At 43.6% G+C, this 22,881-nt stretch overlaps 1 protein-coding gene across 10 annotated transcripts in view; it reads right to left on the bottom strand.

The window, feature by feature from the left end:
• Syk (spleen associated tyrosine kinase) overlaps positions 1-22,881 on the bottom strand; it is an 83,253-nt gene that overhangs the window by 20,511 nt on the left and 39,861 nt on the right. For all 10 annotated transcript variants that reach the window (XM_020166375.2, XM_020166366.2, XM_020166329.2 and 7 more), the window contains 5 exons: positions 21,859-22,019; positions 10,465-10,603; positions 7,937-8,018; positions 7,505-7,536; positions 6,413-6,481 (listed from right to left, as the gene is read on the bottom strand). In XM_020166375.2, coding sequence (XP_020021964.1) covers positions 6,413-6,481; positions 7,505-7,536; positions 7,937-8,018; positions 10,465-10,603; positions 21,859-22,019 — 483 coding nt within the window. The remainder of the gene's footprint in view (positions 1-6,412; positions 6,482-7,504; positions 7,537-7,936; positions 8,019-10,464; positions 10,604-21,858; positions 22,020-22,881) is intronic.

The raw sequence follows: 22,881 nt of genomic DNA on the forward strand, positions 1-22,881 counted from the left end.
TTTGGCAACTTGGGCTCCATATTTCGGCACGGGTGGCTCAGAGCTTAATTTGTGTGCTGCCCCACACAGAGTATCACGTGATGGTGAGCACTCGTGGTCCTGCGCAGAGTCCCCGTGTTCGGCTAACTACACCAGCTCTCCTGGCTGGAGTCCTTGGCTCATTTCTGATGACTGCTAGGATTAGACCAAAGATGGCCCCACATTTGGGAGAATGTTCTTTAGAAGGACTATGTGGTGGGGGGAAGGGCATGTGTTCCACCAGTTCAGTTAACAGAGCAGGGGTTACCCTGTGATGAAGGTGAGGAGGCAAAACCTGTTTCACCTTTCCTACAATCCATGAGACTCAGGTCATTTATAGGTCCACAGTGACAACTCAAGCCTCTGGAAGCAAATGCTCTGTTGAGAAGAATTTGAGGAACTTGTAAACAACAAACACAAAGGCATAATGATAAATTATGAAAGCAGTGATTATTTAAATGTATCAAAATGTTAATTATAATGAAAAATGTATTGCAGGCACACATGACTACTATTAGTCATTAATTCTTTCTGTTTTGCATTTGATGACCAATCCTGCCCTAATAAATCACATAGTCTTTTCTGCGAAGAGAACAATGTGTAAATGAACTTTTCCAGTATTCAAAATAGATGATAACCACTGGAAACCACTAGATGGCACCAATGAACCTTGTAGAAACAAGGTTCAGTAACAAACCATAACAATACTTTAAAAATCATGTTTGATTATAAATTATTATTTCGATCTCTTTATTGGTTAGGCTTAGATGTATATAGGGTATGTATTTGACAAATTTTTGTATGCACCTTTTCTTTTTTAAACTGGGAATTTGAAAGTGAACAAAAGAATTAACACATTGCTCTGTGGACCTGAAGGCTGATGCAGGGCTGGTCCCACAGTGTTGCCATGTGTCCTGAGGCTCATTTGCTAGACTTTGACTTTTATGGTCAGTTTCTTGAAAGACATTTTCAAATTAGGCAACAGCGGTAATGCAGGTAACAGCAACCTCATCAGATGCAGTGGTAAAATGCCAATTGTCTCTAAGAATATTGGCTACAATAAACCAAGTGTGTTCCAGCCTTTGGTGGAAGCAGCACAGTCCAGTGGGGAACGAGAGCCCTGAAGACCAGAGTGAGTCTCTGCCCGGAAGTGGGATAGTGTTTAGGCTTGCATTAAGTCAGTGGAAATTAATAAGTGATCTACACAACTAATCTTTCTGGCCCTTCAAAGGTTTATGGAAACACCTTTCTCAACAGTGTGGTCTGCTTGGGCTTTACCACGTGAAAAGGTGGGACCTGAGAATTCTTTCCTTTCCTCTTTCTCTTGTTGAGCCCTAGCAAGTTGGTTTTAGACATAAGTTTTTATATATCCCAACCATCAGTGTTTGTGTTGAGTAAAACATGAAATAATGGGTTTTAATGAGAAATTCTGGGACACATTTCAGTCTAAACATCTTAGAGAGTGAATCATTGAAAAAGGAAGCAAAAACCTGCATTTAATTTTTCAAGGATTATATTGGAACTCTGCCCATTGTCCTTAATGGAAGGATATAATTATGCAAAGTAACAGACAGTAACAAAATGCCAGACTAACGGCAGGAAGGATTTTAAAGGATTAGGAGCAGTAATTCTTCAGTTAGATTCACTCACATTGTGTAAGTACAAACATGATGCTAACTTCTGAAGTTTAAAATGCATCTGTCTTTAGAATTTCATCATGAAAGTTTAAAATTATTTAATAACCTTAAAATCAAAGCATACTTTTCACCAATTATCAAGACGCTATAGTTAAATTCTTGCATGAATTTCTGTTTCTGAATTATTAAAAGCAACTACTTATGTTGAGTGAATTAACAAGTTAAAGAAAGTTGTTTACTCCTTAGGAAACAGAACCCTTCTAAGGTAGAGAGGAGAAAAATAGAGGGGTGAACCATTTGGGTAATAACACATGAATACATGCAAAAGTCACACAGAAATGCCTGTGTAGTTTAAACAAACAAAAATGTCTTTTTTCAAAAACAGAGAGCAGGAGGGTAAAACAGCTCCCATCTGGGAATTGGTACCAGTGGGAGGGAAAGGGTGTAGGAGGGTGAATATGATGGAAATATTCTGTATCCATGTATGAAAATCAAAAAAATGAGACCTGCTGAAATTCTTCCAGGAATGGTGGAGGGGGTATAAGGGAGAATGATGGAGGAGGTGAATTTGACTATGATACATTGTAAGAACTGTTGTAAATGTCACAATGCACCTCCAGTACAACAATAAAAAAAAAAGAGATGGAATCCTTGACACAATTCTCACAATTCTTTTCTTGTGACTAAATAATGGGAAGTTTTCTATTTATTTGTGAACATAAAGTGTGTCTCCTTGATACTCATTACCAGTATTTTCTGTGTTTTTCCATAATATTCCATGCTATATCAACATGCATATGCATGTGTATATACACGAATGTCTCTTACAGTTAAAATTTTGGAAACAAATTGTAGATCTCAGCTTCTCCCATAGTAGCAATTTTACTGTAACTGCTTTCATTTATTTTCTATTGATAGACATTTACAATGCTGGAGTAAACACCTTCACATATGCATGATTGTACAGAAATGCAAGCTATCTTTTGATAAATATCCAGAAATAGTTACAGAGTTCAGCTTTATGTACTTCTAAATTTGATAGATATAAAATTGCCTTTCTTAGAGATTCATGTAATTTCATTTCTCAAAAAAAGTGTAGAAGTGCTTATTCACCACTCCCCTGGCTACACAGAGTGTTCCCAAGATTTTTTATTTGGATTAATTTTACCGGTGGACAAAGTGGTGCACCACAGTTTAACTAGCATTTCTTTTACTATGCAGTTGAACAACATTTCATATGTGTTTCACTATTTACATTTGCTTTATTCTAAACTGCCTACTGGAATTCTCTGCTTATTAGTTGATATTTTTATAGACTTATAGAATCTCTTCGTATATTAAGGAAATTAAATATATATGTCATAATTACTAAAATTTCTTCCCAGGGAATGACACTATGTAGTTTGAAGGTAAACAGTTACAATAGGAGGACATCATGTTAAGTGAAGTTAGCCGGGCGCAGAAGACAAAGGCCACACGTTTTCTCTCAGACATGGAAGGCAGATCCAAAGAGAAACATATACACAAAAACGAACATGATCGTATGCAAATTTACACGAAGAGCATGCTTGTCATAGTGGAACTACTCTGGAACTCGGGGAAGGAGGGAAAGGAAAAGAAAATGATAGAGCGTCAACAAGATTGTAAAACGACATCTGTGAAGGTAGAGGATACGAGGATGTCTATTGAAAGCTACTGAAAAATGGAGGGTGGGAGGTAAAGGGGTAAGGGAGAGCAATGGAAGGGGTTGAATGGACCAAAGTAAAGTAACATTGAATTTGGAATTAATAATGAAAGGCAGGACTATAAAATAGGTTCAGTGCCGGGGGTCCTTGTGAGAAGGGGAGGGTGAATGAAGGTGAAGGAATATGGTTGATGGTCTTCATACATGAAATAGAGTGATGAAACATTTTGCAATTGTTTTAAGTGGGGCAGGAAGGGGTGGAGGGGAGTGATGGTAGGAGTGACCTAACCAATGTACAATATGAGCCCATTTGGAATTGTCACAATGAATCCCCACTGTACTACGAATATGTCTTAATACAAAATAAAATTTCTTCCAGATTTCTTATTTCTCTTTTAGTCCTCCTATGGTTTTGATACGTGAATATTTTATATGGCCATATTTATTGATTCTTCGACTTTCTTTAGACATGTTCTCCTATGGTCTAAAGATGCACCAAATCTTTTCTAGGCGTTCCTTTAGGTTCCTATGAGTGACCTGAGATGGCTTAAGCTGAACAGAGAGAGGGCAGGTCTGGGGTTTGTCTTTTCCTAAGACTGTTTTACTGGGTTTTGGTGGCATTCATTGCCTGAGATTTAGTTATTGAATGGAACAGTAATCTCAGTATTGCTATGAAGGAACTCTGCAGATGTAATTACAATTCCTAATCATTTGATTCATATTAGAAAGAGTATCTTGGGTGAGGCTGACTTAGAGTCATTTGAAAAGAGTTTAGGGTTCTCCAAGAAAGAGAAAGAGTGGGGTGGGGGAAGAGAGTGTCAAACCCCTGAGGGGTGGGGAGGTGGGGACAGAATAGCTTTAGGTCATGTCATGAGACTCTGTCTTTCTCTGAAGCTTCCCTTCATGACTGCCTGCATCATGGACATTGGACTTGCTTAGCCACCCTATATAACTGTGTCCTTGTAATAAATCTGTGTGTGTATTTGTGCAGATGTAGGTAGGTAGTATACATGTTGTATGTATGTGTGTGTATAGCTAATGTACGAGTATGCATGTATAGCATGTTGTATCTGACATGTGAGCAGAGCTATGCATACAATGTGTGTATCATACGTGTGTAAGTATGTATATGTGGGTATACATGTGCATATGTATGACCATGCATGCACATGCGCAATGCATGCATTCCATCTATCCGTGCCTGTTTCATGCTCGTCTCCTCTGGGTCTTGCTTCCCTGGTGGAGCTCTGAGTGATACACAAGTGAGTTAGCACATAGGCTTTGGCCCAAGGTAAGTGGAATGACACATAAAAATGGCGGAAATTGGGAGGTGGCTATGTCTACCTGGGCCTCAGTCAGTGTCTTGCCAGACCCTTAGGGTGGAGGTGTTCAGGCAAGTGAGTGAGGAGCTGGGCCTTTGACAAGGGCTCCACACTGCTTGCCACAGCACCTGCCCTGTGTTCTGGGAAGCTTTGGAAATGTGTGCCCCATTAATAATTGTTGTGTTTCTGAGTTCAACGCCAAACCATGTGTGCATCTCTGACTTGAACTGACTTCACAATCACACATTGGAAAGATGACTCATGGTTGAAAAGCGCCCCGAATCAGGTATGTTTTATAGCACCTTGGCTTATGAGTCACCATGCTGCCTGTTTCCCACTTGCTGATAGTCTGGCTAGGTGTGGGCCATCCTGGATGCTGAGCAGGGCCTTTTCCAGGGAGAAGGTGAGTGCTGGACACCAGGCAAGGGCCAGGCTAACCAGAGGGGGTAGCTGTGGAGAGTTCTGTCTGAGGCAAACGTTAAAAACTGACATGCTTATTCCATCCAGGGGTACGCCATGACTTTCCCCCTCAACCGTCAGGTTAAACCCTTCTCTGTTCTCTGGTCAACAAGATGAAGACCTATTTGTGTATGACGGTCAACTTGGAAGACTATTATTGAATAAAATCTCAGGGCTTTTATGCAACCTAATTCATGAGTTTATGCTCAGTCATTTGCCAAAACGTTTGGAAAAATACTGATTAATTTAAAAATGGGGAAGAATTTAAAAGAAGAATCAACTTTGCCCCAAAGAAGATAAAAGTAGACAAGGGGAAAAAGCAATCTACATGTTGTGTGTGTGTGTGTGTGTGTGTGTGTGTGTGTGTGTGTGAGAGAGAGAGAGAGAGAGAGAGAGAGAGAGAGAGAGATTCATTGTAAATAAGTCATTATAAAGGACCTCTTAGCCTGGTGTGGTGGCATGTATCTGTAATCTCAGACCTTGACAGGTTGAGACAGAAAGACTGTAAATTTGAGGCCACTTGAATTACCTAGTGAGACCCTGTCTGAAAAAAGCCAAGGGCTGGAGATGCAGTTCAGTGGCAGAACACTTGACTAGCATGTACAAAGCTCTGGTTCTATCCCCAACATTAAAAGAAAATTCAATCTTAGAGCAAACACAGAAATTACTATGTCTACATTATCGCCTCCAAAAGAAAAATGTTTTTTAAAGACCTCAAATTCCATCTCTTCCACCTTTATGGCTAAAAATCCGTGTTAGAAATCTGAAGATATTGAACGAATGCTAGATAATGGATTAATATGCATCACAGTGCTAAGTCATTATTGAATTCTAATGAGTTAGAATAGTGATTGTAATTCTGTGTTAGAATTTACCAGCAACAATGAGGTGACTATAGCCCTCGATATCTATAAAATTGACACCCTGAGGTCCTCACTGTGCAGCACGCTTCACGAAACCTCCACACCCCGTTCTTTCCTTCATTGAAAAGACATTGTGATGTGTGAATGAGCTGCACTGATCACACTCACTGAAGTGACTTTAAACTCGGGCTTGAGCAGAGTGAGTGGTCAAATATGGTTGGGCTTTGCAGCAGAGGACCAAGGACCACGTGAAAGCACAGCGTGCACTTAGACACAGGTTGCCCAGGACAGCAGGTGCAAGAGGAAGGCGTGCAAGCAGAGCAGCAGGTGTAAGCAGCAGAGCCCTGAGCCCTGCTCATGCATGCGGCATGAGCAGGCAGGCAGTCCTACCACTTAGTGAGGGACAGCAAGCAGGGGACAATTTAGCACCTTTTTGTGGCCAGGCCTTGCAAAGGAGTAGGATTTGATCCTTGAGATTATGCCACCTGGAGACCAACCCTAGAAACCACAAGGACAGAGAGGAATGGTAAATTTAGTTTCAGGAAACAAAATGCAGGACAGCACATGTGACTTGCTACTTGAACCTGCTTCTGCAATTGCACTGCTGAGCCCCCTACTCCCTGCCCCGTCTGCGACTCTGGATAATTTGAAATGATTCCAGAAGAGTCTACCATTCGGGAAGAGGGATCTAGAAAAATATTTGAGAACTATTTTTCGCTGAAGGTTACAAAATTGAGACATTCAGTAGCTGGTGTCTCCTATGGAAAGACTATGTCATGAGCTCAAAACGATCATCCTAAGGACACTACAGTAACTGACTACTAGGTGGCATTTTTTCTCCAGGATGATGTAGAAAAGATCTTCTCCAGGATGATGAATTGTACACATACAGTAGCTACATTTTTTTCCTGTATATATTTTACCATTCAATAAAAAGTTATTCCAAAAGAACTAACTTCTTGAAGTTATTGAGTGATACATGGCTAAATATTGGGCTGAATATTCTTTAAGGGTTAAGCCCTAAACCTTCATCTAAAACAAAACTGGATCTGTCTCAATGAACGTACAATGTTAAAGTAGAGCAGTTGCCAGGCCTCTGAGATGTGTGAGGGTCGAAAAACAATGACTTTACATGGGCACCGGGCATCAGGCAATCTTGAAGTACACTGAGTGCTTTAGCAAATTCAATGTCCTTCAATTTGTCACCAAGTATGAAGTCCCTGGTTTCAGTATGGACTTAGCCGCTGGCCAGCCAATAGTCCCTACTGGAGGTAGTAGGGTTTTGGTGGGTTTTGTTTTTCAGGGGTTAGCAGGCAACAGGCAGGTATAGAGGACCTATGGCCACCTTAGTGATAATAGGCTAATTATACCTAAAACTCACTGGAATTTCCAGTTCACATTGGCTATGTTTTGAAGCGTAATCAAAAGAACAATGGTCTTTACCCCTGTTAGCTAAACCTGCTTTTCAGTTGTGTCATGCACAGTTGCCTCCCCTTCAGTGTTAATGCCAATGACACTTACCCCAGAGGAGGGACTTGAACTTTGCGGATGACCTGCAAAAGTAACATCTCCTGGTTACAAGGATCTGAACAATCACTGCTACATAGTAAAAAGCAGCTTCTTATCCCCTCCTCCACTGCAGACCAATCAATGTGACTGCAGCACACTGCTGTTGGAGCAGTGTCAAACTTTCCACACCCATTTCTTTTTATCTTCTTTCATTAGCTTTTCCACACATTCAATTAAAATGTGTTAGATTTTCAAAGTTAAAGTGATTGACTATTTTTTGATTTATGATATTTAGAACCAGAGTGATCTGACATAACATTTAGTCACTTGGTTAAAAAAAAAAAGACCTCATCACATCTGAATTTGGAATAGACCAAATCTTATATAAGGCTGACTATGACCAATATCTAAAAAAACAGACACTCCAATGTCTTCATAACTCACCCATCTGTGAGCCAATCTTTTGACATGGCACAGTAAGAACTCTTAACAGGCCATCAGGTTTATAAGAATAATGTTCCACCAGCTGAAAGAGAAGAAAGAAATAAAGAGGGATGAATGGACAGGAGCAAGGAACGGAGCAACAGTGACAAAGAGATTCTGCCTGCCTGCCTGCTGGGCTTTATCATGATCTAAGGGCTCTAACACTGATCTTAAACAGTCCGTTCTGTTTGGAAGGTGTGTACACAGCCAGGATGTCCACGGTAGGGGTCTACAAATGTTTTCTGTAAACAGCTACTTAGTGATGTTTTAGACTTTTGGGGACCACATGCCATCTCTGTCACCTAGTTGTTTATTTATTTCTTTGTTTGTGATGGTCAAAGTGACGCCAGATGAATGTGTGGAGTTGAAGTTCCTGTGATTTGCATGGAAGTTGGGAAGCTGAATCAAGGATTTATGGCCCTTCTTTTGTATCAGGGAATCATCCTCGTCACTTTCCTTTCTCTGCTGACATCACTATGGTGTCCAGATTGGCTTTGACCTCATGATTCTCCCGTCTCAGCCTCCTGAGTTCTGGGTTTACAGGTGTACATCACTATGTCTGATTCCTTTATTTTTTAAACAACCCTTTGAAAGCATAAAATCTTTTCTTCAAGATAGAAGCACAGAAACAGGATTCAAGTTAGGCATGGTCTGTGGGTTTGCAGACTTTTGAGCTAAAATGTAAAGAAGATGAAACAGTGTAGTCTGCAATGACTGACTCTCAGGAAAACACCATTGGGACCTGAAGGTAGGGTGGGTCAGAAAAAAATAGTGTAACCATGCACATCAAAAAGGAAGGCATAATTGGTCAGAAAGCATGCAATGAAGGACACTAAATTAGGGGTGAGCACTAATGCTAAACCAGAGGAATCCTTAAGAACAGTAGAGTGTTAGGAAGGAACTTTTTAACAACTAGAGGTGCTAAATGCCACAGTGAGGCACAGCCTTTGAAACTATGAGTGAAACCCCCATACATTAAAAAGTCATTTTGGGAGAAGAAGTAGAGTGAATGACTATTTATAAGTGATGGATGTGGGATGCTCAAATGTTGGGGTAGCTGGTGTTCAAGAATTCAGGTGCCTTTATTTATTTATTATTTATTAAGAAAGTATGTTTTTCTTCAGATACTTTTTTATTGCTTTCTTTTTTTGGTGGGGCTGGGGTTTGAACTTAGGGCTTCATCCTTGCAAAGCACTCACTCTACTTCTTGAGCTACACCTCCCATCTGTTTTTTTTTTTTTTGAGGCAGGGTCTCACTAAATGGCCCAGGCTACCCTTGAACTTACAATCCTCCTGCCTCTGCCTCCCCAGTTCTGGGATACAGGTGAGCACCATCATGCATAGCTTTATTTTATTTAATTTTTTTTTGGGCTGTGGTGAGGATGGAAGCCAGGGCTTCACACTCACATATTCCATCTACCCTGGGTTCTACTCCATCCCTTCCAGGAACCATTAAGGATTCTTGTAGGAAGCTTTTAAAAGACGGTGATGGGAAAATAATGCAGAAGACAACACTGTGTAACCACTGTGATGGACTTTGCACCTTATGTACATAAAAGGTTAAGTACACCTCAGTGTTGACTGCATGGGTAGCTCCCAGATGGACCTGGGTGGGGCCATTTGCACTTGCCCCCCAGTATGTCCCTCATCCCCCGAAGTTCAAGGTAGAAATGCTCTCCAGGGCAGAAGAGTTCGCTGGCTTTCTCTGTCTCTGTGTCCACTAGTTTGTTGATGCTCTGCTAAAATGGTGCTTAAAGAACTGCTACTAGCTCTAGTCAGCAAATGCAGCTGTGATGTACAATTAAGAAGAGCAACGTGTGCTCTCTACCCATGAATGGAAAGCACGATGAGCATTGTGTGGACGCCTTTCAATGCCTGCATAACTCTAATGGCAACAACTAGGCCAAGGATAAACCCTTTTAGACCAGTGCTGCAGCATTTCTGGACAGGCAGCAGCCTGGAGCTCAGGAAGTGCAGACTCACTTCCTAAGTCACTGTAACCTCTGTGGACAGAGACCCTGTTGCCATGTGGATATCACCTGATGTTTGATATCCATGGCAGCATTTCGCAGCTTCAGGAATGGCTGCATCATGGTCTCCAAGCCATCTATGCCTTCATTTTGTGTGCATTTGTCTGAAATTTCTCTTCTAGGTCCTAGTTAGTATGTACTAGGAGGAAATGCTTTCAGTTCTACCAAGGTAGGGCTGTACATTTAGCTTCAGGCAGCGAGAAACCAAATGGTCCTGGACAAATGATGGTCCCTACACCAGTGCTTCTCAAACAGGCTGGTTACCTGGGGGCTTGGAAGCAGACTGACTGAACAGGTGGGACAAAGAGCCTGCAGACATTTCTAACAAGCTCCAGAGCTGCTGCTGCTGGTCGGGGGCTGGGAGAAAGCCCATGACATACAGTAGGCAGGCTGATCACTCTATTTCTAAGAGTCCCATGGACAATGTGCTCTTCCCACAAGGGAAAGGATGATATGTACCTGCCAGAGTGTGTCAAACTTCTTTCCCTCAGGGATGGAGAGCTTCCCTGTCTTGTCCTTGTCGATGCGGTAGTGCAGCACCTTCCCTTCGTGCAGCAGGCACAGTGCATAGGAGCCATTGTTGTCTCTGGCCCTGATCCTGCAAGACAGGACAAGCCACTTCATCCCCACTCCACCAGTCCCAAGGCAGGACCCAGTGAGAGGTGCCCTGGCCCCAGTGGTCAGTGGATGTTCTCCAGGAACCATTAGGTGGGCAGGTGGTGTACGGGCACCATCTAGACCTTGACATCCTGGGAAGACCCAGCATATAGCTCAGGGAAAGGCCAGCAAGGAAATGCCAACAGGTTGTGGATGGGGAAACTGTGGGAGTTCAGCAGGGTCACAGAGAGCCTGGGAGCAGTGGGCAGCAAGGTGGTTCAGGGTGACTGGCACAGGCCCTGGAGAGTTTGTGGGGCCACTGGACCCTTCTGCCTTCTTCACCAGGGTCTGCATTTGGGTCAGATCCACAGATTGTATAGCCTTGTTCAGGGGTGCAGATGGGGGCATCTGGTGGGTGCTTTTATCAGGACCTTTGGAACACGGATGGAAGGTGTGAAAACCACTATTCCCCACTATTCACCTCCTTCCCTCTCCACATCCCAGGGCAGACTGGAGATTCAAATGCTGTTCAGTGATGTCAGATACCCCTATCCCAGAGAAGGGAATGATAGTTGCTATGGGAACAGGGGACAGTTGCTTTAGCAGAGCTGCGCAGAGGCTCAAAAGGCTGTTTCCACTGTCATGCTAGGGTACCCTTAGTGCCTCCCCCTTTTCCCCACCATGTTCTGGTGAACTGAGCCATGGGAGTGACAACCCACAGATGAACACACCCATTATAAAGCATGCATCAGGCATCCTTTACTTTACAGGAGACAGCAGGGCTGCCAGAAAGACCTGTAGGACTTGGGGAGGACATGGTCCAATTTAGCATCTCAGTCATTACCAGACACGACCTTATCCTTCCCATTTAGCAACTCAAGACCTTCCGATCATGCGATCTGAGAAAAGGTGCGTCATGAAGTCCCAGGAAGCTTCTTCAGCCCCTGCATTTGCTAAAATGAGGAAGTTGAGGTCCATAGCATTAAGCAACACTCACAAATGCACAATATTTGGGAAGAAGTCAGCTGTGCCTCAGCTACCAGGCCAAGGGCATCTGTGTGCTGGGGAAATTTCTACAGTCTCCTCTGGGTTGTAAGAGGTCATGGCCACACAGCCTTGACAAGATCTGAGAGAGGCTTTGGAACCGGACGTGGCCACACTTCCCTTTCCCCTGCTGTGTAGACTCATCTCAAAAAGCTAGCTTAAGACTCAAAAGCTGAACGTCGGTGTGAGAGGCTGGGACTTTAAAAATGAATTTGTTTTTGAGTGGTGCTTGGCCAAACACAATGGCTGGATTTATTCCACACCCTACTGCTCAGGGCACCTGACAAGGGTGGAATATATACCCCCAGACCCTCCTTGGCCCTGGTGGGTGGTTATTCTGAAAGTTCCTCACTGTAAATACAGCTCCTTCCTCCAAAACTGAGTTACCAGTGCCCCAAGGTGTGAACTCCTTTTTCATGGTCACATGGCCAATGAAAGCCATAGCTAGTAACTGGTAAACCAACAAAAACCCCAAAACACACAATAAAACCTATTTTTAGGTGAGTGGAGAACTGAGTCTATTTTATAGGAAAGTCATTTTATAATGTGGGGCTATTAGGCCTGCTTTGTTTATCTTAAAAACATTAGTGGCTCACAGACAGGGTAGTTTGGACATATAAAGAACTATGTAAATACTGAAGCATGAACAATTGACACATATGCCTGTTAAGAGTTGGTCTTGGGAGAAGGATGAAAGAGGCCACATCAAAATGCCATTTTCCATGATTAGAGTCCTTTCTGTCCAAGACCTCAAGGTTAGAGATAAAAACGAGCTCTGAACTCAAGTTTCTAAATCCATGTCCAGTCTGTATTGACCCATCTTGTTTTGTACCTCAGTTGGCTTTTTCTTGTTAAAACTGACAAGGAAGCCTGGTATGGTCCTGGAGTGCCTGTCATCCCAGCTACTCAGAGGCTGAGAGAAGAGGATTGCTTGATGCAGGAGTCTAGGGCCAGCCTGGGCAGCATAGTAAGACTCTGCCTTTTAATAGACAAACAAACAAACCCAGAGGGAAGATCACAGGTTGCCTAGGGAGAGGGGACAACTGGCCTTATGAGAAATCTGGTATATGCAAATGAAGATCACTGGAAAAATTCCGTGACACTGCACACCCTGGCCAAAAATCTGAGAGACTGGAAATTTCAAGTGTTGCCATGAACAAGGAACAACAGGAATCCTCCTACATTGCTGAGAGAGCATACATTGGTTCAACCACTTTGAAAAATAATCTGGGATGATCTCTTTGTAATTCACATCCTCATGAATCAACAACTTCACTTCCAAGTATTAAAAATGTGTGCAGTATGCAACCCAGAAAGTGTGAGGGGATGTTTATAGTGGTTTTCTCAGTGTTGATTAAAAAATCATCTGTAACCCAAATGCTCATTGACCACAGAGTAAGTAAATTGTACAATAAAATGAAAAGCACAGGAAGTCTCATAAACAGAAAACATGCTCCATGGAAATTAAGTTCCCAAATAGGCAAAAGTGAATGGTTGTGTTTAGTGTCTCCACACTTAGGTGGTAAAACTAAAACAGTGAAAACACACAAGGGCCTGATGAACACAGGAGTCCAAGAAGTGGTACTCCCAGGAGGATGAGTGTAAGGTGGGGTGGAGAAGGAACTTCTATGACTTGGGTTGTGGGTTGTGTTTTATTCCTTGACTTGGAATGTGTTTGCTTTTTAATTATTCATTAAGATGTATCTAGATTCTGTTTTATAATACAGAATATATTACAGAATGAGCACTGGTACAAGATTCATGGACAAGCCATTTTTGCAAAGGCCCACAGGGGAACCCATCCTGCAGGTGACTCCCTCTCTCCACCTGGCAGCCCGTGCATGATCCTGGCAACATGTACCCAGCAGGTGTGGCTACTGCCTGGGCATGCAGCCTGAATGCCCAAGGCATCTGGTAGGAAATCAGAGTACAGAAGGGAAGTCCACAGGCTCAGAATCTATAGGTAACAAAGACCCAGAGTCCTGGCCATACTAACAGCCAACCATAGCGAGGTATCTGCCATCAGCAGATAGACAGGTGGGGATGTTTTAAATTAGACAGACAAGAAAACCTGGGTTGGAAGCTGCTGTCTGGTTCTTGTCTTGGCCACCTCCCATTCCCAAGAAGCTCTCCTTAGCAATGGTGTGGGTGGCACCCACACAGGTTTATACAGAGAGTCTAGGTAAGACTTTGTGCTTTATCAGGTTCACCTGACTGTAGGTTGTTCACCTGGATTAATTTTTGACTGTTTTTTCCCCATGATTTCCTCAGAAGAAGTAAACTAATAGATCTGTAATTTGCTCTTGCAAGTTCTGGACTCAATGTCAAGCTTGACCTCAAGGTCATGCAGTATGCTGTGCTAACTTGTGTTATGGCTGGTCTTGCCCTCCTTTGGCATGGGCCTCCTGAGGCAGGCAGCTTCGGGCCCAGGGTTCAGCAGACCTTGAAACTGGACTGTGCAGAGGTGAGATAGGAGGGTGTGTGTCTACTGGCAGGGCTGTCTGTCTTCTCCACCCCCTTGTGCCCCCCAACCCCCCAAGTGAGGAGTGTGTAAAGGAGTGGTGGTGATGTCAGTCACTGAGGGGGAAGCGAGGACAAGCAGGTGGTGGGATACTCACTGGAGGCAGCCTCCACAGGTTCCTGGGATACCACCTACCTCTGCTGCCGACAGAACAGAGGGCCCATCCTCAATCACCATTTGTTCTTCTTTTACAAGGCCATCCCACTGCAGAGTGGAGCATCTCTGGGGGGTATCAAAGTTGGGGTGGGGGAAGAGCACCTTGGATTGGCTGTGTGCACAGGAGGGATGCTCCCTGTGGCCAGGTGGGTTGTAGAGAAAGACAGAGAGGGTTCATGCTGAGCACAGGGGCTTCTCCAGAAGGAAGGCTGGGGAAGAATGTCAGAGGCAACATTGGAATGAGTGACACCCTGACTGTATGCCTGCCTACAGAAGGCCAGGAGCCCTCTGGTCAGGGGAGAGTGCTGTTGACGCCAGAAAGACAAAAGAAGACCTAACTGCTGGGTATTTTTGCCTTGCATATTTACGTGCACCACATGTACTCCACACAGACCCCGAAAACAAGATCAGTCTAGAACGCAATCCACATCTGTGAACATGTCAAGCTGTTCTGAACACATGGGCCTTTAAAATATTAAAAACATTTTGTCACAAATGATCTTCCTTCTAGTTCATGAAGATGGAGCTAGTTCTTGCTGCTTCTGTGCCAGCTCCACAGAGATCTGATTAGCACCAACGAAGCTATATTACATCAGCCCACAACTGACTCTGAGCTTTTACCTTCAGATATAACGTGATGCTTTTTGCTGACCTATGGCTGCAAAACCACTTACATCAAACAAAATGGCCTGCTTTGATCAATCATGACAGCACATGAGAGGGCTGATTGAACTTGGCTTTTATTGTGGCATAGGAGGTTCATGATCGCCGAACCCAGTTTCATCCATTAATGAACAAAGAGAAAGTTTTTTTTTTGAAGCTTACAAACGAACTTTCTATATAGGTATAGAATGAAAAGTGAGTTGAAAATTGAGCAGGGAAAAGTGAGTAGTGAATAAGAGCAAAACAGTAGGCTTGGTCTAAGAGCAAACACCATTATCAGCACTGTAATGGGGAAGCAGTGACTGGCTCGTAGGAAGGGGTGCATCTGGACATAATTCCTACATGCAGAGGATGAAAACCTCTTCAACCCTGGAGGGGAGCATTCTCAGCAAAAGATACTCAGGATCCCCACGGAGGATATCAATCAAATGTGAGCTCAAAAAGATCACCCCAAACAAAACAAAATATGAGTTATGAGGAAAGGGAGTTGGAGCAAAAGAGAGTCCCTTTCCTAAGACTTTCAGCATTCTGTAGCCAACTATGAAATATAACCTAGATTTGAAATGTTTAAAGAAATAAAACATGGAATCATAAGAACCAACAACCAATAAGGTAATCTAAAAAATGCCCAGAAATATCTGGGGAAAAAAAGCAAATAAAATTTTTAGAAACTGAAAAAAGTGTAATTAATGAAAAAGAAATTAATGAGAATAAAAGAAAATTAGATAGAGATGAAGCAAAATTAGTGAATGGGAAGTCAAATACATACAGCTCACTGAGGAAGGCAATGGAAAATGAGAAAGAATACAGAAGATAAACAAAGAAGGTCTAAGAGATGTTTAATAGGAGCTTCTGTGGGAAGAAGTCAAGAATGAAATAAGTCCATACAGAAGAAAGAAAAGGAGCCAAGTGTTTTTCACAAATGATGAAAGAAAAGATTCATGGGTGTGGGAAGCACAGGTACAGGAGAACTGCAGGCTCAGTTTGGTACACTTCCCTTTGTTCATTGCCACAATGACTCATGATAAAATATGACAGTAGTCACCCTCTGGTCTGTAGAGAACATGTCCCATAACCCCCAACCTGAAGCTGTGGATAGTACTGAACCATGAACCTATGTACTAAGCACCATAATGAGCAATGAAGTATATATACCTAGCACTTTATGGCTTCTCTTTGGTATCTCCAAATTGTTAGCATCCTTACTCTTACTCTTGGATCATTATTCAGTAAAATAAAGGTTCTTGAACACAACGTTGCTGTATAACAACAATTGATCTGATAACTGAGATGGCTAGAAAGTGACTAATAGGCAGGTAACATATGCAGTGTGGAAACGCAGGGCAAAGGGATGATTCATGTTCTACCTGGGATGGGAGGGGACATTGTGAAATTCCATGACACAATTCAGAATGCGACTTAAAATTTCTGAATTACTTATTTCTGGTATTTTTCATTCAATATTTTTGGACCACAGATACCAGGGAAAGTGAAACCATGGATAAGGGGGACCACTGTATTTTCCCCATTTGAGTAAACTGAAACTCAGAGAGCAAAATGAAATTGAGCGCTCTGTCTAAATCACAGATCTTTTTGATGGCTGACTTGTCTGACTCCTGGGCTGAGTTTCCTTACTATCTCAACTTGTTTCTCTCAGTAAAAGCAGTTTTAAGGTTGACTGTACATCACTGAGTACTACAGAATTGGGGGATTCTGAGGGAACACTCTCACGTACATATATGGTCACGGCCTCTCCCACAAGCTATGGAAGTCTCAGATGATCACTGCTCTGAATCCAGCCTATGCTGGTATCAGGCTTCTCAAACAGACTCAAGTGGAATCCTTGGGCCAGCATCAGCATCATTTGAGAATGTGCTGGAAATGTAAACCACTTAGTCCTAACCTAAACCTAGTGAATTAATAGCTCAGGGGTGGAACCCAGCAATCTGTGCTTTCCCAGCTTTCCAGATGGTACACACACACACACACACACACACACACACACACACACACATACACACGCACACACACGCCATGCCACGTGCAGTCTGAGAGCCATGGCTCTACATCATTGACTTGGGTTATATGTGTATTCTTATAAGCTCTTTCTTTGACAAATGTGGATCCCGTGGGTGGACTGTGTTTATTTATCTGTTTCTGCTGGAGGCTGTCAGCTCCTCTCAGGCGGTGTTTAGTTATTTTTACCTTCCAGCAACTGTAATGTAAAAGCTTTTCAATGCACCTTTGACTCACTGATGAATAGACTGACACCCAGGGAGTCCTTGGGTCTCCTAAGTAAAGTGGTGGAAGCCAACTTCAGAGATCTATCATTCCTGACAGAGCTAGGATGGGGCCATGTCACCAAGTGCACCCAAGTGCCAATCCAGGCTCTGAAATTCCACCTTCTGTCTTTTTGCAATAGAAGATGGAGTTGGACCATTCTCCAACTGACAAGCTCGCACAGAGGAGATGGTTTGGGTGTCTTGAACACCACCTAAAGGGACAAGGCGCAGAGAGGATGCAAGACCCACCCTGCCATCAGGGGGCCATGCAGCAGGGCCCACAGGCATCTGGGCCCAAGCTCTGGGGTCACCACAGCACAGGCCCACACAGGCCACTCTGTCTTCCAGCAAACATTAAATGCAGTTCCTGCACTCAGGCATGAGAAAGCAGAGATCTTAAAGCCAACGACACAAAATGAACAATGCATGTGGTTCCAATGTACATGAGTATGCAAGGCGTGGCTCTGAGGGTGGGCTTTCCATGGCCCATTCCCCATCCCACAGGCAGACATCCCACTGAATGTTGGGTAGGATGGCGAATAGACCATGGAAACTTCCATCTAACTTCCACAAAGATGGGCCTACTAGCTTATCCAAAGCAGAATCCCCCAGTGCTATGAGCCTCTGTGGCCTGGCTTTCCACTGTCCTTCTCTCTCTGCATCAGCTGCTATCCCCTGCCTAAGGACACCTGTATGTGCTGTTCCCTGGATTAGATGGCTCTTTATTACCTACAAGTCTCTACTCAAATGCCTCTTTTGCAGTGAGGCCCTTCCTTGCTGCTTGGCATAGCACAGAACCTTGGCACCTGACCCCAGTGGGCTCTGTTCCCTTGCTTGCTTGCCCTCGATAGACAGTCAGCCCTCCACGTCCATGGATTCCAAATCCAATCATTCACCACCGATAAGATATTTCAAAGAAAAATTGGGTCAGGATAGAACAGGTACAGACTTTTCCCCTGACATTACTCCCTAAACATCACAGTATGAAAACTACTTACTCAGCATTGACATTGTATTAGGTATTTTCAGAGGTGGTTTAAAGTATGTGTGAGGATGTACATAGGTTCTATATAAATATAACATCACATTAATTAAGGGACTTGAGCATCAGCAAATTTTGGTATCTGCAGTGTTCTGTAACCAATCCCCTGAGGATATAGAGTGACTATGCTATGTGCTGATCTTCCTAACTGCAGTATCTCTTTCATGCAGATGCCAGCTCTGAGGACAGATGCTTTGAGAGTAACTTTCCAATTCTAGGGCCCACGATGGTACTCAGCATTCAGAGCTTGGTATAACTGCATACTCCAGGATTGTCCATCCCTGGATGGGTAAGCTGGTATGATTAAGAAGTAGACATGAGACATGTTATTTATTTATTTATTTATTTTGGTGGTGGTGGTAGTGAAATTTGAACTCAAGGCTTCATGCTTACAAAGCAGGCACTGTACACCTGAGCCACACCTCCAATCCATCTTGCTCTGGCTACTTTGAAGATGAGGTCTCATGAACTATTTGCCATGCTGGCCTTGAACTGCCATCCTATGGATCTCAGCATCCCCTGTAGCCATGATTATAGGCATGAGCCATCAGTGCCCAGCTGAGAGACAAATTCTTTAGGCAAATCTGAATAAAGCCCTGAGAAGAACAGGAAGGAAGCAATCAGCAGTTGTCCCAGCCCCTTGCCATCCCAGGATAGGTGGCCCTTGATGACACTCCTCTAAGTTAGGATGCAGCAAGGACTGGGATCCGGTTCTGACTTCACAAACCTCGTGTCATGGTTATTATAGGACACTTTGAAATGAAATGGCCCAGAAGCTTATTAGATTTGACTTATTGAAAATCAGGTTTGGGACCTCCCACAACTTTATCTCACTAGGTCGGGGAATGAACCACTCACGTCCGACATGCAGCCACAAGATCTGGTGCTGGCTTATAAGAGCTCAGTGGAGCCTTTCGGCTCTGTTCCCCACAAGAGAAGCACAGCGACCTTTGTAAAGATGAAGGAGTCTGCTGGGGGCAATCTGGACTTGAGAGACTGCATTCTGCACTGCGCAGACCCAAGGAAGAGTGGCACCAAGTTCAGTACAGTTGGCAAACCCCTCACTCACTTTGAGCACTCAAACAACACACCAGTGTCCTTCACAGAGGGGAAGTCCACATACCAGCGACAACTAAGCACCCCAGTTAGGTTCTGAAGGAGGCCATAATGCCATGAGAAAAAATCACCAAATAGTAAAGGCTTTTATTTGCTGTGTGACAGCAACCATGAGATTTCCTGGTAATGAGAAATACTTGCTGCTAATGATGGAGAAAGCACACTGACGTGGCAGATAGAGGAAAAGTCAGACTGGCATTGACCACCCATGCCATGCCGTGAGCTTGTGTGTGTTTTCATTTATTCCTCAGACAGTGGGAGGGGAGATTGTCACTGACTCTGCACATGGAGAAGCCCAGCCTGAGGAAGGCTGTCCCTCTGCTTGTAGGTCTGCAACAAACATCAGAACACAGGCTCTGCAATGGGGTCTCATCGTCTTCATGCTAGGCTATTGCCTTTTATAGTGCCCTGCCTGAGCTGAAAGGCACTGCCCTTGTATCCATCCATCATCCATGGGCAAGCCCTGCAGATATGACAGAAGCCCAGGAGGGAGTGAGATATGGGGTGTGGGCAACATGAAAGAAAAAGCTTAGCGTCTATGGGGTCATTCAGGCAATTTCAATGTAAGGTAGAATAAGAACCCAGTCCAAGGAGATCAATGGGGACTACCTAGGTTCTTCACCTACAGGGCCCTCGGCATGTCGTGAGCTCTGACACCACCCAGTGTAGATGCACAGCACTTTTGAGAATCTCCTATATAAACCATGTCAAGGTGGGAAGTGCCAGGAGGGCATAAGTTGCCAGTGTGTGTAGGCTGACAGAAAGGCTGCCTGCTGGCCTCCTACCTTCCACATGGGGTTTATGCGCATCCCTGGGGAAGGAGGATGAGATAGAACTCAGGCCAAGGTAGGGTGCAATCTGAGAAAAAAGTCTGCTTCATGACCACAGCTATTCTTCAAAGAGCCTGAGATCAAGGCCTTGACCAGCAAGGGGTCAGCACCCTTTCTGCGTGCCTTATGTCAATAGGGCACTCTTCATGCCACGAGGCTATTTCTGCAGCCCCATAACAACTATGCTGGAGATAAATAATTGTTGAGAAAATGGAAAAAGGCGAAACCTCATGGAAAACAAGCTGGTAGGTGTGACCACTATGCGACGCTGTCTTCCTTCCTCATAGCACTGATGTCAGCCATGACTACATCCCATGAAACATCACATTCCAGATACCCAGGGCTGCCAACTTGAGCTACTGTTTTTTATTTTTTTAAGATTGTATTTAAGATCACTTTTTAAATAAGAAGTATGAGGGAAATTCTTTAAATAGATGGATGCACAAAGAAAACACTTCTTTTTCTAGAAAAAGTTGGCAGCTGAGTAATCAGCATGCCTGACCATGAGGCTCCATTACTACTTTTGGTTAAGATTCTGTGGTGGGAATGGGGAAGTAGCTTTCTGTGGCCTCCCGGAAACATCTCTGTACAGACAGTAAGTGGTGACAAATGCACATGAGGATTTTCCCTCTGGGCAGCTACCAACTGTGTCACCTTGGCAGGAGCACCTTGGAGAAGGAGGCTTGACTACCCAAAGACAGCTCCTGACCCCTCTGGACTGTGCACTCCACTGAGCTGGCCTGCTCCTCCAGGAACCTTCTAAATGCAGATTATTGATCCACCGAGCACAACCAGGGATAAAAACCCAAGATCCACGCCTTCTAATTTCTGAACTCACAGGTTGCGATCACTGTTTATAGGAACCACTCATTTTTCATCTGTCCACTTAGCACTTAGTTCCAAGTACAAGCAGGAGCCAAGTCTGAGATCATGGCGCAAATCAGAGTGAGGAAGCTCCAGGTTTTTATTTTTGTAGAGTCACCACAGGTATGATTCTACATCCCATAATTGCCACTGAAAGCAGAATTCAGGTTAAGCATCTATAATCCGACAATCTAAAATCTGAAATGCTTCAAAATCTGAAACTTTGACATCAACATGATACCTCAAGTGGAAAATTTTGCATTTGATCTTATATGTGATGGGCCAAAATATATATGCAATAAAATATTATATCAAATTACCTTGAGGCTGTGTATATAAGGTGTCTGTGAAACATAAATGAATTTCAAGTCTAGACTAGGGTCCAATCCCCAAGATACTTCATTATGTATATGTGAATATTCCCAAATCAGGAAAAATCCGAAGTCCAAAGCACTTCTGTTCCCAAGCATTTGGATAAGAAATACTCAACCTATATGTGGCTGGATACCATTTTCTTTAAATAAGATGCCGCACCTTAGGGTCAGACTGGGCAAAACACATGCTGGGTCACAAGTGGTAGCTCCAGTCTGAAATGTCCTTAGGATAGGTCAGCTTGTATAAGTCAAATGCTAATACCCAGGTGTCACGTGGGGTCCACAACCAGGGAAGCTGAGTTAGCCCTAAAGAGTTGAAGAATGCCTGGTGTTAGGAGATGAAGGAAAAAAACATGATACTTACAGAAACTTTCCATTTGTCTTTGATCCTATCAGGACAATCTGCTCTGATTCATCCCGAGAGATATTGCCATGGAACCATGGCATTGTTTCATGGGCCGTGGTGGCGATCAACTTCTCCAGCTGGGGCTTCTGGCTAATGATGGCTTGTTCCAAAGCCTGGCCCTGCAGTGGGCAGAGGAAGAGTGAGCAGGCCAGGGAGAAATGGAAAAATCACAGAAGTCATGTCTACTCTATCCAGAAGCCTACATGGTAGAGCAGGACCAAACTTTCTTCATCTATTCATCCATCCTCCACTCATTCATTCATCCAGTAATAAAACCACTAAGATCTTTATATATTACTTATGGACCTCCATATGTATAAATATGAAAATAGATTTTGGATAAAAACATTGGCTTTTTCAAAGGCAGGCAAAACTTTGAATACCGTCTGGGCTAGCCCAGGAGGTCCAGAGAACAGGTGTCCTGCCCTGGGTCCTTCAGATCATGTGGTCCAGTAGGCTACAGGTTCTGTGTTAGAGCCTGGTCATCTCATAGCCAGCAAGACGCCTTTAAGATGTGTGAGAAATGTACACGTGGCCTCATGTCTGCCTCTGCAAGGCTCCACTGGGCCCTCACCATTCCTTCTTGTATGTGCCAGAAACAGCATCACAGAAAGCACAGGTGAGCATTCCTGCTCATGTGGACAGGCTCATGTGGCAATCAAAAATGGGGCTGAAAACTAAGTGAATTAATTTCCTAATCCTTCTTAGTGAGAGAGAAGGAACAGATCTTCTTGACAGTAATTAATGAAGAGCCAGAGTGTATTTGTATTCATTAAGAAAGCTCAAAGGAGTAAAAGTAAAAATGTAAACATCTCAGACACAGAGACGGAAGAAGGAGAGAGGATGATGACAATGTGAGTGCACTACAGGTTTCACAGATGGAATAAAAACCAAGGCAGCAATGGTCATGGCCACAGAGGCATCTGGAGTAAGATGAGTGAAGAGGCCAGAGTGGAAGACTGTAGAATCCACTCACACACC

The sequence above is a fragment of the Castor canadensis genome, chromosome 13, assembly GCF_047511655.1.
Source record: "Castor canadensis chromosome 13, mCasCan1.hap1v2, whole genome shotgun sequence".
NCBI classification, from domain to species: domain Eukaryota; kingdom Metazoa; phylum Chordata; class Mammalia; order Rodentia; family Castoridae; genus Castor; species Castor canadensis.